Source organism: Delphinapterus leucas, chromosome 1 (assembly GCF_059928025.1).
Source record: "Delphinapterus leucas isolate spDelLeu-1000000601 "Yukka" chromosome 1, BTC_Dleu_Yukka2, whole genome shotgun sequence".
Taxonomy (NCBI): domain Eukaryota; kingdom Metazoa; phylum Chordata; class Mammalia; order Artiodactyla; family Monodontidae; genus Delphinapterus; species Delphinapterus leucas.
This window is the reverse complement of record NC_143129.1, coordinates 75,529,031-75,546,167: the sequence shown is the minus strand read 5'-3', so window position 1 is coordinate 75,546,167 and position 17,137 is coordinate 75,529,031. Positions and strand designations below refer to the sequence as shown.

Below are 17,137 nucleotides of genomic sequence, written 5' to 3'. Positions count from 1 at the left end.
TATTGGGGGTAAGGGCTGGGAGTAAAGTGGGGGAATAGGAAGGATTAGGGGGGGAAACCACTGAGCTGCTTTGTAGGCAGCTTGGTTGGGCAGAGTCTGAAGGGAAGTCACTGTTTTCAGATGGGGAGTAATTTCTTTGAGGAGGGATTGAGGGAAGTGTTGATTCCCATGGCCTGGGGGCTTGCTGGAAGATGCCTGTCAAAGGAAATTGCCTGGGGCTACAAGTTGTTACTGGGCGTAGAACTAGGGGCTCATTTGGTCAGAGGAACTAGGGATGTTAGTGCCTTGGAGATTGACCAGGGTAACTGGTTACCCATGGAAGAGATGTCCCTGGGCATACTGTTGATAGGGGAACCCCAGGGCTCCTGGGGATCCCGGGTTGCCAAAGGAGGGAGGGCGGGGCTGGAGGATCTCGGGTTAGTGGGCACACCCTTGCCCAGGCGGGCAGTGGCCGATCCCGCCAGTTGGCCCAGGGCCCTGCCCGACCCCCCCCTCCCTCCACCCCAAGCCTAAGAGGGGTGGGCGCCAGGTCCCACTGCTGACCCAGCTCTCTCCCTCTGCTCCACGCCCGAGCAGGGCTGGTGGAGCTCCCGAGGGAGAAGGTGGAAGGCACCACGACTGCGCGCAGGGGGTGCGTGAGGCGGGGGGGGCGTGGGGAATGCGGCAACCTGTCCCCCCCGCGACCAGCCCAGCCCCCGTCACCCCCCCCTCCACCTCCAACCGAATGGTTTGCTCCGAGCGCCCTATTTAATCCCCGCGACTGCAGCAGCGCCGGCTCCCTCCCGGTCCCCGCCTCGGACCCGGGCTCCGAAGCGGCTCGGGGGCGCCCTTTCGGTCAGTGTCGTCGTCTACCCCCTCCCCAGACCCAGCCCCTGGGGACCCAGGCTCGCCAGCGCCCAGCCAGGGAGCCGGCCGGGAAGCGAGATGGGGGCCCCTTCCGCCCTGCCCCTGCTCCTGCTTTTCGCCAGCTGCTGGGCGCCCGGCGGGGCCAACCTCTCCCAGGACGGTGAGTGAGGGAGGGGGCGGCGCCAGGGGAGGGGGGGTGGGACCGGGGCGGGGGTTCCGACCGGCTGCGGGGGCGGAGGGAGCCTGTTGGCTTTGTTTGGAAGCGGGGGTTAAAGTCGCCAGCCGCTGCTGATACCCCTGTGTCTGTCTCTGAGCGTCCGTGTCTCTGTGGATCGTGGGGTGTGCCGGGTATGCCCCCTCCTTGTACACCGTCGAGTGTGTCTGCGTGTGCAGTCGGGGTTTGGGTCTGTTATAAGCATCCCGGGGTATGGATGTGTTGATGTCCGTGTGTGTGTCTGGGTGTGCGCGTCTGTGTTGGTGTCTGGTTCTGCGTTTCTGTGTCAGTATCTGTGTGTATGTCTGTGTCAGTGTGTGTTGGGGGCGGAGTGAGATTTGTCGCTGTTTCAGTCAGGGCGTGTGTCGGGTGTTTGTGTATGTATGTCTGGAGAGGTTGGGTAGCCAGTGCAATTCCCCCAACTGCTGTATGCAAACATTTCTGCTCCCCAGCCCGTCCGCACCACCCGCGGCAGAGCTCCGAGTGGGCAGGGAAGGGAGCCTGAGTGAGGCTCTTGAGGGGGGCGTGGGCAAGGAAGTGGGGGGCTTCTTCTTGGAGCAAAACAACAACACTGGGCGGAGAGGGCCCCGGGATGGCAACATCCCTAGCGGTGGCAGAAGCTGGTAAAAGAAACCCAGACGAGAGCGGAGGAGGGGGATGGGGGAGGGCAGTGGGGAGAGGCTGGGCAAAGGGAAGGATGAAGGTATTTGGGGAGGAGGATGCATAGAAAACCCAAAGCTTTCCTGGGCTAAGGATTGATTTTCCAAATTTGGGGTGGGGTGTCTTGCCTAGCCCCCTCTGCTTCAGTCAGGAACTCAAACCTTCTTGGGTTTGTCACGGTAGAAAGATGAAGGAAGGGGGGGGAGAAAGGAGGCGGGGCCAGGGGTGAGGGGACTTGGGGCCCCCTCCTGCCCTGGACCGGGCTATGTAGGTCAGCTCTGTCGGGGCACCTCAGCTTTCTTAAAGGCTGCTGACGATTAATGGGGTGGCAGGGGGCAGTTTGTAGGGAGACCAGGAAGGGAGCCACAGCTTCGAGCCTCAGGTTCCCGGAGGAGGGAGGGCAGGCTGTGAAGGGACCAAAGGAATGCATCCTTCGGTCTCCTCCGCCCCTGTGTGAGGCAGGCTGGGCTGGGGGAGGGGAAGAGGGACCGGGACCTCTGCAGAACCAAGGGATATGGGGACAGTGAAGGGGAGGGTGGTGGCTATGCCCGGCCAGATGCCAACGAAAAACAGAAAGAACCGCAGGGGAGGAGAAAGGGGAGGCGGCTCCTGGGTGATGGACCCAGTGGCCAGAAGGGATGGGCACAGGGCGGGGCGGGGGTGGAGAGGGGAGGGGTTGAAACTGGGGATGATGATGTAGAGAATTTCATCTGAAGGAAACAGGCGAAGAGCCAGGGAGCTGGAGGAATAATTGCTCCATCTCGCCTGACCTGCTCCCCCAGCCCTGTCTCCATCATGATAAAGGAGTTTCTGCTGGTATGAGGACACTGGGGATCTCCTACCTACAGCTGGCTGGCTGAGTCCTTCTACTCTGTACCCATTAACCCTCCCCAGGGGAGTTACTGCCCAAGTCACCATAGAGACAGCAGCCCCTCCTCTCCCCTGTGTGGAATCCCCCTTCCCCAGAGGACTGTCCTGATGACCCTACTCACTGAGGAGGTGAAGAGAGTCCTGAGGGAGGGCAGGCTAAGTGCAGGGCAAGGAGAGGCTGCTGGGTGTATGGACCACAATAACGAGTCTCTACTAAGCCTTGACTTTCAGCTGCAGCCCCTGGCCTTCCCATCCTGGTAGCTGGGTTTAAGAGACACAAGCATGACCCAAACTGCCCCTGTTCGGCCATGGGAACTGATGGGGCCAGGCTGAGACCTAAACAGAATGAAGTCATCCCAGAAAGCTGTTAGCTCAATCCTAGGATGTAAACATTGGAGAAGAGAGAAAATCCATACTCTGGCCAAGTCTTTCTTCACCAACTGCACTATTCTTTCTTGGTCTTCAATTTGGGCTCCAGCCCCCCCCCCACTCAGGCTTTAAGGTTTAGAGGAAGAGAAATGCTTTATCTATATATCTATATCTATATCTATATATATATATACATATATCAGAGCAGTGGCTTGAGGGAAGAGTGGAAGGCAGTAAATTTTGAATGGAGAATGTCCGGAGGAGGGGTTGAGAATTTGGGGATGGGGAGGGAGATCTGTTCCCAAGACAGAGTCAAATCAAGCATCATTTTCCTTGTAGAGCATCATCTGTGCAGACAGTGGACATATGTCTGGTTGTAATGTCTCAGGATGCACTGATGTACAAGAGGCACAACCACATGTGATCTTCTATCTAAATTAATTCTACTTCTTAGCTTCAGGATCAAAAAAGACCCACTCTGATGGGGGAGGTGGGTGCATAGTTTTAATGCTCATGGGTGGTGATCCTAAGGCCATTCTGCCCAGGATCATGAAGAAGGTGTGTCTAGTACCCCTGACTTGGCCTGAGGTCCCTGGGCAGGGAGCTAGGCAGTATATGGCTTACCTGGTAACATTTGACCAAAACAAGAAGAGACGTGGTGTGAAAGTTTAAGGACAAGATATCCTAATACACGGATGCTGGAGTGGTCAAGGGTGTATGGCAGAGAGGCTTTTTCCATTTAGAATGAGGAAAACAAACTTCATATGCTGCTGGGGTATACAGCTCCCTGAAGTACAGCATACACTTTTTTTTTTAGGTTTCATAAGGCTGAACAGGGATTGAGAGGTTGGAGAAGGGCAAACAATTGTTACCTGAACCCGGCCATGAGTGCTGTGGCTAGAAACTCAGGGATGGCTTAGATATTCAGAGCTTGCCACCTGCCCCTTCCTTCTCACGTTTCTCCACTAGTATTGGTAGAAGTTGGCAGTTCCAGCTTTGGGGGATACAAGGCCTGTGAACTTAATGTATTCTGTGGTTGTCTTTCTGGTGAGCAGCTCAACATTCAACATTGTAACCAGACTTCCTTGGATTCTTCCTTTTCAAGTTATTTCCAGCACTCTGTGAGTTGATCTAGTGCAGAGACAGACAGGTGGGCAGCCTCACTTTGCTTTATACCAGGATATAGCAGTTTAACTTTGGACTGCACTGCCTCACACATGAATATCTTTTCCTTCCCAATGACCTTCTGTCCACTGCCATCCATTCTGCAGCCCCCTGGCCAGGTGCCCAGTGCAGAGATCATGCCCAGTGTGCCGGAGAAATCCAGCAGGCATTCACTCTAGAGCTGCCCACAGATCTGCTTGGCAGACCTACTCCATCCAGTTTCTGTTCCTAGCTGCAGCTGTAGCTGTTCTGTTTCTGTTCCTGTTCTCTTCCCAGTTGCAGCTGGGAACCCCTGGGAAGGAGATGCTCTCCCTTCAGACATGTGCATTTTCTGGCACAAAGAAGTTGAAACCATCAGAGAGACACTGGTATCATACAGTCTGTCTGATGTGGGGTCCAAGCTGTGGCATATCAGCTGCCTATCCAGCAGTTACCCCAAAGATTCTGTCCTAAGCTCTCCCTAGGGCTAGGCAGCACTGTTGGTTTTAGTAGTTTCTTTTAGTACAGTGGTTTTCTCACTTTTATCTTTAAAGATGTGAAATTCCTTTATCAAATAAATAAAACAGATCCAAGGAGAATTACTCTTATTGAAAACAGATAAGACCTGGAGCCCTCTCACCCTTCTTCTTGGCTTCCCCTACACTCCCCCTAATCCTTAAGGCATAGACAGAGGTTCTGCCACATACAGTTTGAAATCCTCTGCCCTAGACTAACAGTAAATGAGACAGCTCACTACCCTTAGGTGTCTTCTCTCTCTCTCTCTCTCTCTCTCTCTCTCTCTCTCTCTCTCTCTCTTCTTCCAACTGAGGAGAAAAGGAGGGCCAAATCTAATTTCAAGAGCGCCTTGTTGGAGACATTCACTATTCACTTGAAGAATGACTCATAGTTCTGCAGCCATAAAATTCCACAGATGGCATCTTTTTGGTGCTCTGGTCACTTTGAAACAGCAGACTAAGTAGTTGTGCCATTGCTCTGAAAATCCTTAGGTCTGATTTTGGTACCCCTTGGTATTAACTACTACTTCCTTGCAGTCCAAATAATATATACAATAGAATCAAAAGCTGCTTGTCCTTAGGTCACAAAAAAATAACCTAGGAAAAGATCCTCACAGTTCTCATCAGAGAAATAATAAAACCCCTGGGGCTGTGGCTAGTCACATTCTTTGTTGCTTCCTACTCCAACAGAACCAGCCCAACAATCCCTTTTTTGTCATCTATTTCTCAGTAATGGAATTTCACTGAAGGGTGGTAATCTAGCCTCCAGGTCCTCCATGAAAGCAAGCTGTGGACTGGACCAGCTCCTTACTGACTACTGAATGAAAAAGCCAGGGTATTAGATAGTTTTGTTAATTATATCTTCTCCTTTCATGTTTCATGCTAAAAGTTAATATTTCCTGTTTAATCATTGGCCATAGGTCAACGTACTGGAACAGTTTGTTTCCTGGATAAGGTCATGTCCTAGAAGTCCATCCATAAATTCCGAGAATAGCCATCCTCATGGGAATGCTTATAAGAAATAGAGAGAAACAAACCACCAGAAAAGCAAGCCATCAGAAAAAGATTCAGGGTCTCTAAGAACTCAGTCAAATTAAGAACAAACACTCCACGTAATTGTAAAATAGAGGAGAACAAGTCTCTGAGGCCAAAGATCTGCTTCTTCCTCTAGGATCAGCAGCAGAGATGATTCTTTACAAGGTCAGAACCAGCTGATGCTCAGAGGTTTTATAACCCAAGTAAAAACCCAATCCAATGCTATCATAACAAGGAGATCCATCCATTCTAGCACTGAGAAGTCAAGTTGTCAAGAGTCTTGAACACATGAAGCTGCTGAGATTTTTTACAAAATATAAGCGCATTAAAGCTACATATTCTTCACGGAAGCAACAAGTACTGAAAGAGAGAACTATCTGTCCCTTTACTGAAATTCCCCTACGTCTAAAGAGAGTGGCCAAATTTCCCAGCTAACACAGAGGCCTCTAAGTCCTGAGGACAATACCCTTTTTAAGAGTCATAATCCATTCCATTTTTCTGTGTATGATCAAGACTGGACGATTCACAGCAATTTGGGGTGCCTTAGAGCACCCGGACTCTGATACATCTCATACCCTATCTGACTGTAATACACATTTTGGTTTCCTCATGCCTAGCGTGTCTCTGAGGGGACACAGGCTTTGTGGTGCTCTTTTTCCCACACTGAAAGATACTATTAATTTCATGCATAATTGGTTGTAGCAAGTCAAAACCTCTTCCACCACCACTGATACTAATGTAATTTTCATAATTACTGAGGCTAATGTTGACAAACTCAGTCTGGTGGCGGTCCTCACTTTTTAGCACAATCTCTTGGCTGTATGTGTGGCAGGTTCAAACAGAGTACTTCAGGAGGCCTTTGAGAGCAAGTGATGTGTGTGGTGTGATCCTAGCAGAAGCCCTGATGTCTGGCTTGAGAGCTGGCTGCCTTAACCTATGATCCTGGTCGCCCTGTTCTTTGTGGAACAAACCACAGGTGCTTTGAGCTCTCCATGGTGCTAGCCCCTGACAGGGATGCTCCAGGCTCTTCTTGCTGCTCTCCGTGGTCCTGCTCCCATCCAAGCTCCTAATCTCTTTACTCTCTACACTGCAGCCCTCAGAACAGGGCTGGAACTTCCTCCCCCTACCACAAACACACACATGATCTTGGTTATGATCCCTGACCTGCTCCACCAGAAAGAGGTAAACAAGACCTGTAGATATAGATCTGGAGAGTCTTCATAACCACCTAATCCCCTGTAGGAAGGGGACAGAAAGAGCAAATAATAACTGAGGTTGAAAAGAAGTGTGGTTTGCAGTGTTCAGGAGACTAGGACATAGAGTGACCTCAAATGGCCTCAAAAGAACTGAATGTTTTGCCATATATGGACTCATAGATTTAAAACAGAACTACAAATAGTCGTGGTTTAGATTGAGACAGCATTGCTCATATACTATAACCACATAGACACTATAAATGTGGAATGCAAAATGAGTCCTACTCAGTTTATGAGCATGTACCTCTTAACACCACTCTGAGCCTGACAACCAACTCTAATTGTCCTGTCATGGTACCCATTGTTCCTGTCCCCTCAGCCTTAGCAGTAAACGTAAAGACAACATATAGGATAGGTTATCAGAATAGATAATAGAGGAATTCAATATATGAGAGGCATAGAAGATAAATATCAAATCCCTGACTCATGTCCCTCGTCATTATAACCATCTAGTACAGACTACATGGCCTTAAATATAACCATCCTATCCCAGAGTCCAAGTTCTTGGCCAGATCTCAGGAGCTGAATCTTTAAACTGGACTCTGCCACTCTTTTGGGGTATCTGCCAATGATCCCAATGAGAATGCTCAGCCCCTGCCAGTCTGAGACTAGACAGCCAACATGTTCCTCCCGTCACATCAAAGCTACACAAGCTTCTCTTCCCCTAAATGCTGATTTCCCCATGTCAATTTTGCATAATAGTTCATATAATAGTTAACACTTATGAATGACCTACACCAGAGTGAGGCTGGGGAAACAGGTTTCCAGAATTAATTTCCAGGACCCCTCTTCCATTTCCTTATTTGATACAAGGAGAAACTTCATTCCTCAAGGACAGGTAATGGAAGTGATTTATCTCCATGAGCGAGCCTTCAAGAAGACAGAATTAGGGTTATGGTAACAGCTGGAGTTTCTCCCATCTACTCATCTCCCTGAGACCCCGTTCTCATAAAGAGCAGACATGTTTCTGAAAGGATCCTAATGCAGAGACTCCAACATTTTTTTCAATATGTGTATCATTCTTCTATGTGAGCTCTTACCTCTGGGATTCTTTAGCCCTCTCATCTCTCTCCATCTTTCTCCTGGACATCTCCAGGAGAATAAGAAAGCTAAATAATATAAAGAACTAAAATGTTGTTTTCTCTAAGGATTTATTTTTCCTTACCCCAGCTAGACCTACACTAATTGTGTATTGATTGCTAATTATAAGCACCTTTGGCTCATTTACTTCCAGTTCAGGGTCAGAAAGGTCAGATGCATCGCCTCACCCTAGGGAAAGAAAGAAAAAGAAATGATGGCTGACATCTCAGCCATTCATCTCTAAGCTAGCCATTACTTAGTTCTCCATTTCCTTCATATAGTCCCAGGTGTTAGCAAAATAGAATGGAGAACTATACTTCCAATAGCAGATTTCATTGGGAAGATGCAGATCCTTGTTTCTTGTGTTCATTTTTCTTCTGGGACCTGGCTCTTTGCTTCCAATTTGGATTCTAGAATTCCAGCCAAAGCCTCAGACAGAGTAAAAAGCTCCAGAAGGGGAACTGGTTCATTGAGTCTCTGACTTAAATACCCGATACTCCTTGGAAACCTCTAATAAATACATCGATGACAAGTAACTTAAGACTTAGCCTAGCCTAGGTCAGTCCTTGAAGAGCCTAGAGTCAAGTTCTCTCATTATCATAAAATGAGGGGCCCGCTTTACTGTCTGCTCCTAATCATTTGTCCCTCAGCAAATGTAAACTTAACAGTGAGACAATTATACTCACTTGTTCTTACTAGTTCTTACTCTAGTTCTTAAGGATGAGATATTTCCAAACACATATTATATATTCCCTCCTCTAATCTCCATCCTATAATCTCAAACGAATATAAAAACCACCATCACTAAGCCCATGGGCCTCACACATTCTCATTTATCCTCAACTGCTGCTTAATGCCAACTCCCTTCTGGTTTCCAAGCCCCGGAGTCCAGTGTCAGTGACAGATGGACTGAGCCTCAGCCCTGGGGAGGAGAGGATCCTGGCCCTCTCCTGGGGAGTTTGAGCAGGAGAGAGAGCCTGAATTCTGCTTTGGGGAGGATCTCTGAGTTTAAACCATATGGTTTGCTGGACATTAGGGGTTTTGATTAATAACGGGCTTGTGAAAAGGGCTCTGTATCTGGGTCATAAGAAAATGCTATGTTTATGACCAAAAAAAAAAAAAAATGAAAACAGAGATACAAATAGTGAAAATTGTAGTTGTCATGTGTGTAGTGAGGGACACATACTGAAGGAGAAAAAGAGAGTCACCAGGTTGGAATATATGTGCATCTTGGGGAACAAAATCGAATGTATATCCACACTGAAGAAGAGACTCTCAAGAAGATTTAAGGAGAGGAGCTCTTTGGGTCAGAACAGAATTATTTGCCATATCGTGAACTGTGAGGTCTGCAGACTTGGAAGAATGTGTCTATCTCACAGAGGGTTAAATTCCCAGGAAGGCCCAAAGTAAGGCTAATTGAAGAACAACCTGCCGAAAAATACATCTTTGGGTGAGAAAAGTGAAGGGCAGAGACTACCTCTCAGCTAGGACTGGCAGAAGAGGGGAGTCCAGAGTAGTGTAGGTGTGTAGACCAGACCACCTTTATCGCCATGTGGTCTTCCTGATCACTGCCCTGAACCTGTCATCCACACCCTGATTCTGATGACCCAGTGAAGGGAAACGAGTCCGTAAAATGAGAGCCGGCCGAGACGAATGCTTTCTTGCCTGACTTCTAACAAATTAAACTTTTTCACAGCCTTGTTATCCCGCCACACCAAGCCATCAGCCTGAAATATCTAAAGTGCCACATTAAAGAGCAAAGAATAAGATAGAGCTTGTTGAGAAGGGAATGCATCCATGCACTCGAACAGGTATGGAGGCTCTGGAGGGTTAGGAGCAAGGCTTTGGCACCTGGTTGGAGATTCCTCAGGGAATCTGCTCTTTACTTCTCCCCAGGGTCCCTGGGCTTTCCTTCCCATTCTCAGTCCCTATTTTCTCATAGCTAAACATATTTTCCAACAAGTTAAACTGAATTATGCTTTCATTTACTCCATGCTGACTCTGTTATGTATCCTTTCCTAAGTACTTTCCTAAGATGGGGTGATTTTTTTCCCCAGTTCTATTACATACGTGTGAAAGCAGCTAGATACATTTAAAGAAAGGGTATAAAAGTGCCTGCACTTGGTTCAAGGGACAACTGAGAGTTCAAAGTCTAGACTCCTGACTCTCTATTGCATTAGAATACAGACTCCAGGTCATACCTGTTGTGATTTCTGAGTATGTGAGCATGGTGGGAAGGGAATGAGGAGATAGGGGTAAAAGGACACTTCTAAAATGGCTCAAGTCTGTCTTCAACTGGAGTGATTTCATGCTCTACCTTAGGGACTTGCTTGAGAAATAACTGATGAAAGTCAAAGCCCTGCACAGAACCCATGCTCCTAGCAGCCCTTACTGAGCCAATCCGTTCTGCTCTGTCTCATCACCTCCCCCCAGCCTCTTAGTACAGAACACTAGACACTTGTCTGGAGCACAGAGCCCAGTCCTAGAAGGTAGGTGCTAAGGCGAGGAAGGGGCTCTTTCGGGATTAGATCCCCTTCCTTTCTGTCTCCCAACTGCAGTTCTTACTACAACACAGTATTGGCTCCAGAGGGGCTTGTTTTTGTTGGGGGCCAGCCCAGGGCTCCCTCCCAGTGCTAATGCACCGAGAACACTGACTCAATAGCAAATCAAAGCAACAGCTGTCCCCACCTCCTTCTCTGCCACCCACTTCCCAGTCTCTGCTCCTCAGAATCTTAACTAAGTCTCCGAGAGCCCCCCCTCAGCCTACTGCAAGCCCACTTCTGCCTCCAGATTTTTTCTCTCACTAGCTCAAGAATAGGAAAAGCTCCTCTGCGTTTTTCTCTCTTCGAGTCTCTGTCTCCCACATCACAATCAGGGTAGCATCCTCCAGCTCTCCACCACACAGATGCTAGCACGCACACGTACACACGGCCTGTCCTTCTCATCACCCTTTTAACTCCTAAAGGGCATGGAAGTGGCTTCTGCCCCATGGCCTGCTCTTTTGTGAGAACCGGAATCTGCCATGAAGACCCTGACATTTGTGACGATGCCATTCTTCGCACCTTCAGGGACTCCTTCCTCATCTCACCCTAACTTCTGTAACCTGCCCGGCATTTAGTAGAGTTACTTCCCTTGAGATCTGGGGTCTTGGGGTTCCACACTACAATGCACAGGGAGATGGGAAGCAGGAAGAGTGGCAACTTAACTTCCAAATTAGCTAGTTCACAGGACTGCTATCAAATGGCAACGAGAACGGAAGACTGGGGTTATAACCACAGCTCCCACTAGCTGCCTGTGTGACCATGCTTAAGTTTCTAAGCCTCTCTGAGCCTTGGTTCTTCATCTTTTAAATGGGAAGTTTGCACTAGATGCTACTTAAGATTCTTGTCAACTCTAAAAGTCTATGCTTCTAAGAATCATAGACGTGAAAATATTTTAGGAAGAATGAGGTGCAGAAAGAGAAGGCAAGGAATTACTGAACTTTGGTAATAGGGAGTCAGAAAGGACATCAGTTCCATCCTCTGTCTAGAAGACTCAGAAAGATCTTAGGAATAACCACCTCTGGCCATTAGGGGTCAGTAGAAAATGACTAGAACATGCAAATTGACTGCAGGGTTTTAGCAAACATAGTTACTCACGGCATCTTAAACTTGTATACTTTTTTAACATTTGGATATAGGAAAACATTTGGAATAACTGTTTTTTTTTTTCAGTGAAAAGAGGGTTAACATCAAGATGTGCTTTTTGTTTTAACCCCACCCTCACGCCCACCATAGGCAAGCTAGCCAAACTAGCCAAGTACCCTAAAGATTCCCTCCTCTTCATTCAGCCTAGAAAAGCTAAGCCCCACACCATTCCAAACCCAGGAAACAAAAGCCTTTCACTTTCAACAACTGCTTAGGATGGAACCAAAAGGTATCTGCCTTCATGCAGTAATAAACCTGTTTGAGCCCAGATCTGTCCTTTCCAAACCTAAATCTCTTGGATCATCTAACAGAATAAGATCCCTGGTTCTATAAATCTGTACCTCTTGGCCACACTTTACCAAGCTATGAGGCTAATCAGTATAGTAGGAACTTCTTACAGGGAAGGTTCTCTTCCCCACCCTATTCACCTTCCAGTTTCACTTATATCGTGTACGCCTCCTGGGAGAGTAAAGCTACACCCAGAGAGTAGTGACTTCGGACCCAAGAGGCTGTTGGGAGCCAGAGAGAAAGTAGATAAACAAGACTCCAGGAGGGAAAACCAGACAGCAACAGAAATAATGGAGGGAGGGAACACAAAGGAGCAAGGCCTCAGCAGCTCAAGCCAGAAAGGGTGGAGGCGCCAGCGAGCTGGAGAGGCCTAGATCAGGGAGGCAGGCAGCTGAAGCATGACTGAGCTGTGAGGCTCTGAAGTGGATGTGAGCCGGAGCATATCTGAGCTGAGCAAGGAGATCCTTTAGGGGATCCTACTGCCTGTGAGGGGACAGGGGCCTGCCCTGAAGAGCAACAGGAAAGGAAGGAAGTACACCTGAAAAGACAGACAAGCCCCCATGACAGAATAACTCTTACCTCTATGGCCCCAGCTTTCTTTCGTCTGACCGCACTATAACATTGGGAATGGAAGCGAATTGGGAGCTTGGGGAGGACAAAGTTAGAAAGGAACGTAGAGCAGGAAGTGAGAGAATATTTTGACACTCTGCCCTCAGTGTCTTAGACTAGGAAACTACACAGTAACTTCCGCAGAAGTAGCATAATTCCTGGCAACCTAAGAGCGAATGTAGAAAATTGAGTTTAAAGAGAGTCCTTTGTGATCGGGGTGTTGTGCTCTAAAGTTACTCAGGTCAAAGTAACTCCCCTCCCAAATCTTGGAATTATCTATTAAATAAGGCCTCAGATGAGACTGGTCCACTTTCCTCCAAATGCGGAAGCAGACGTTCACTGCTAAAGAAAAATGTGGCTCTGCGCGTAAAGAAAAGATTAAGGCGCTGAGTTCTAATTCCGATTTCATGGCCGTTCTCTTCAGTGTGTGATCGAAATACATACGAGAATTCACTGCATAGCTAGTGTTAGGGAAGAATCAGGGTGAGATCACCTGGTCAGGGGGCCCAGTGACGGGGGTGGGTAAACCATTCTAAAAGTGGGTCCCTTCAGCACTCTGGGCCACAGCCCCCAGTGTGTTTTTCCCTTGGAGATAACACTCCTCCACCCACCTGTCATGGTAGTCGTGAGGAATAACAAGTAGGCTGGGATGAAGAGTATTTTTAACTCTGGAGTTAGAGAAATGCTGAATCATCACCATCACCATCACCATCACCATCACCATCACCATCAACTCCTACTCGGGGAGTTGGTGTTTTCTATAGTCTGGGAAGTGGAGTTCTGGACCCAAGCACTGGCAAGGCCAGCAGCAGTTATGCAGGGGAGCTCTGTCCCCTTGTCCCATCATCCCAAATGTGCACCCGTGACCCTGTACATGGCCCTAAGGCCCATGCAATGTAGATTCCCGAAACAGACAGGGCAGGGAAGATACATAAACCAAGCAATAAGGGGTTATACTGACATATAAACTTCCTTACTAGCATCACTTAAATTGGAAGCATAATACATTTTTATTCATTTGAGTTACTCATTTATTTATCCAATAAATATTGAGCACTTACTATGTGTGAGGTCCTGTACTATGGATGAAAAATGAAATCAGAGGTGCCAATGTATGCTTTAAAAGGCACATTAGTAAGTCCCTGGTTCCCACCTCTGCTACTCTTAATATGAACAATTAATCAGAAGGAAATCAGTGGGTGAAAGGGCTACTTTGTCCTTTAAAATGCTGGGAGTCTTAAAGCTACTGGAACCCATGAGTAAATCGACCAAGAATTAAGAAACCCTCCAGACAACTGAGAGCAAATAAGAAGACAATCTTAGTTCGTAGCCTAGGTGCTAGAGTGCTATGAAAACGTGAGGGCATTCTGTTAGTTTTAACCAGACACGTCTATTGCTGGGTTAACTGAAGAATCATCCCAAATTATAAGGCCTTTGGGGTGAGCCCCCAAAGATAAAGATGAAGACACACCAAGAAATGCAATTAAAAATGCAATTCAGTGGATACAAATCACACCACCACCACAAGCACCCATTTCCAACTCGCTACACTGTTATTTTTACCATATTGCAGGTAAGCGTTGTGAATTTTGTTTAGGTGAGCACCCCCAGGCCAGCAATGCAAGAAGGAATCTTTCCACCTATAACCTCTGCCCTCCCCCACCCCACACACACACACACACACACACACACACACACGAAGCACATGTTCCTGCAAAGGGAGGCAGTATACTGAAGATATGCAGAAAGTCTGGGCTTTGTGGTCAGAGAGATCCAAGTTTATCCCAACACTTATTGGATGCATCATATGGACAAGTTACGTAACTTTTCTGAGTCTTAGTTAGTCTCTGAGTCTTAGTTAACTCATCCTTAGCATGTGCATAATAATGCCTATTAAAGGGTTACTCTGGAATAATGAATATAGAGCACCTTGCTTGGATCATGACACACAGAAGGTAATCAATAAATAGAGATTTCCACCCATCTTGTAAACTTATAGAGCTTCAGCTTCTAGATGATCTACCCTCTTCCTTGGCCCATTTCTTCCTAGCCTTTTTGGTTTGCTATTTCCTCTTCACTGGCAGATTTTGAACCTAGTTCTCACAGTTGAAGATGTTAAGCATCTTTGATTCATTTATTAAATAAATACTCATTAAGCACCTTCTAAGTGCAATATGCTGTGTTAGGGCCAGTACCGGATACAGAGACGAATCAGATATCAACCCTACCTGCAGAATCTTTAAAATTTAGGAAGAAAGCGAAACTTGCAGTACGAAAAGTAAAGAGTGATGCATAATTTAAGAAAAGTAGATAAAGTGTTGTGACTCAAAAAAAATCAGAAAGTATTTCCGTCTGAGGCAATCAGGGAATCAGGGGAGCCTTCCTGAAGGAAGTGCCACAGAAAATAGGCTTTTTAGGGCTTAGATGTGTGAAGATGGGTGAAGAGCATTATCAACAGAATGACTGTGGGAAAGGGAACGTATGCAGGAAAGGAAAGGGTTTATAGAAAGAATTCCAAATAGTGTCATATGTCTGGGATATGGGGTAAGTGAAGTAAAGAAAAGACAAAGCTGAAAGACATATTGGCATCAGACCGTGCAGGATGTTAGAAGCCAGGCTAACAAATCTGGATATCATCTTCAGACAATGGGAAGTCAGTGAGGGCTTCTAAGCAGGGAAACAATATGACCCATATGACTGGAGCTCTCTCTATCTGTTTTTCAATGTGACTAACCTGGGCCTCCCCTTACTAATGGTCTTGTGGACTCAAAGTCTGCATTTCCTTCCAATGACCCTGCCTGAGCAGAACTGTCATTATTTCCACTTCAAAGTGCGTGCCACCTTTTCAGAGCGCTCTTAAGTTTCCCTTTCGAGTCTGAATCCATTGAGGGAATTTATGCTGATGTCACAAACAATTGGCAAGCTCTAAATCCAAAGAACAAGGCTTTCACATTCCATTCCAGGTTATAATTTCTGCCATTTATCCATGTTTCTGTGAATAACATTATAATCACTCATCTGCACCCAGGGGAGTGGCTCTTCGGAATTTATCATTACAGGTATACAATTTTATAAAACCAGCAAGATAACTTTCAGGCATATTAACAGACAGTTCTCAAGAGAAGACATGAGATCATAAGTACTTTGGAGAATTACAAGGTAAAGTATCACACCCAGGAGGAAAAAAAAACCCAGCTACTTCTTAATCAGTTTCTTAAAACACAGCAAACCAGAGTGAGTTCCTTGTAAACCTACAGACACAATACTGTGTATCAAGCATATCCCCAATATGCCGTTTACTGGAGATTATTTGTTTAGTTATCAGACCCCTCATCTAAACAATTCAGTTTAGTTTGAATGACCGACATCATCATTTCACTTATTCATCCTATTCAGAAAAAAAAAAAAATGCCAGCAAAATGCAGGAGGAGGGGAGGGATGAAAGGAATATAAGCAAGGAGAAAAGCAACTGAGAAGAAGGCAGAAAACAGCACAAATGAAATAAGGAGCAAGAGAATGAAGACTAAACCTATGCTATCTGGACAGAAGACATGCTCTGCCTGAATAAGAATGGACACAGCAGAGCGCCAGTCGTGACTGAATGAATTTTACCAGAGCCAATTAAATGTACTGAGAGACCACTCTGGGCTAAGTGCTGAAAATACAAAGATGAATAAGGGAAGGCTCCTTCTCTTCACCAACTCTGAGTTTAGATGAGGCTGATAACTAAACAAGTAAATTGCAATACAATGGACTGAAATGCTACAAGAAACAGAAGCTGTTGAAAAAGCTTTGAGTGCACCACCAGCAGGAGAAAGAGGATCCTTGAGAGGGTGTTACTTGTGTGCCTTTAGGTAAGTCACTGAACCTCTCTAAATCTCATCTCTAAAAAGTGATTCTGTCTGGCTGCCTCTCCCTCAAGGTTGTTTTGACATGAAATGAATTCATGATTGAAAATCCACTCTGCAAACTGAAAGCCCTATGCCAGCGTAGGAGATGGCTATTTTATCCATTTGAGCAAAGGTCTATTTAGTGCTTACTTTGCGCACTAGGTACCAATACTGTGGTGTGGGGCACTGACCCCTCTCTGGCTTCTCCCTGTACCTCCACCATTCCAAGCTTCAGCACAACCAGTTTGGCTTCCCACTGTGTGTGGAAGTGCCCACAAACAGACGACCTGCAAAATACCGTGAAACACTCACCATCTTCCGGTTGCCTCCATTCTTGATGTCCACAGAAGGCAGCAGGGCGAGGGCACCCAGGGGGACTCTCTGTTGGATCTGAGCGCCCTTGGCCTCTTCCTGGCCGCCTTTCCTTCTCCCATCCTCTTGCCTCTTTCACCAACACTTTCCTTGTTCGCTTTCTTGCCTACTTCTACCTGTTACAGATACTTTTTTTTTTTTTTTTCACTGCTTTACTCCCCCTCCCCATTTGGGCATTAGCGCTTCTCCTGTTCGGGAACAGAGTCATTTCTCAAACCTCCTGGAGCATGTCTGAGGAACAGTGGAGAGGGGAGGCGTCTCCTTGAAGGCCAGTGAACCTCTGAAGCTATCTTAGAGCCCTATC

At 46.8% G+C, this 17,137-nt stretch overlaps 1 protein-coding gene across 2 annotated transcripts in view; it reads left to right on the top strand.

Moving 5' to 3' along the window:
• The first annotated feature begins 702 nt into the window (after nt 1-702).
• CADM3 (cell adhesion molecule 3) overlaps nt 703-17,137 on the top strand; it is a 32,918-nt gene continuing 16,483 nt past the window's right edge. Inside the window, exon 1 of one of the 2 annotated variants that reach the window (XM_022559436.2) lies at nt 703-1,006. In XM_022559436.2, the coding sequence (XP_022415144.1) occupies nt 925-1,006 (82 nt within the window). In that variant the 5' untranslated portion in view covers nt 703-924. The remainder of the gene's footprint in view (nt 1,007-17,137) is intronic. The other variant, XM_022559437.3, reaches the window with a different exon arrangement.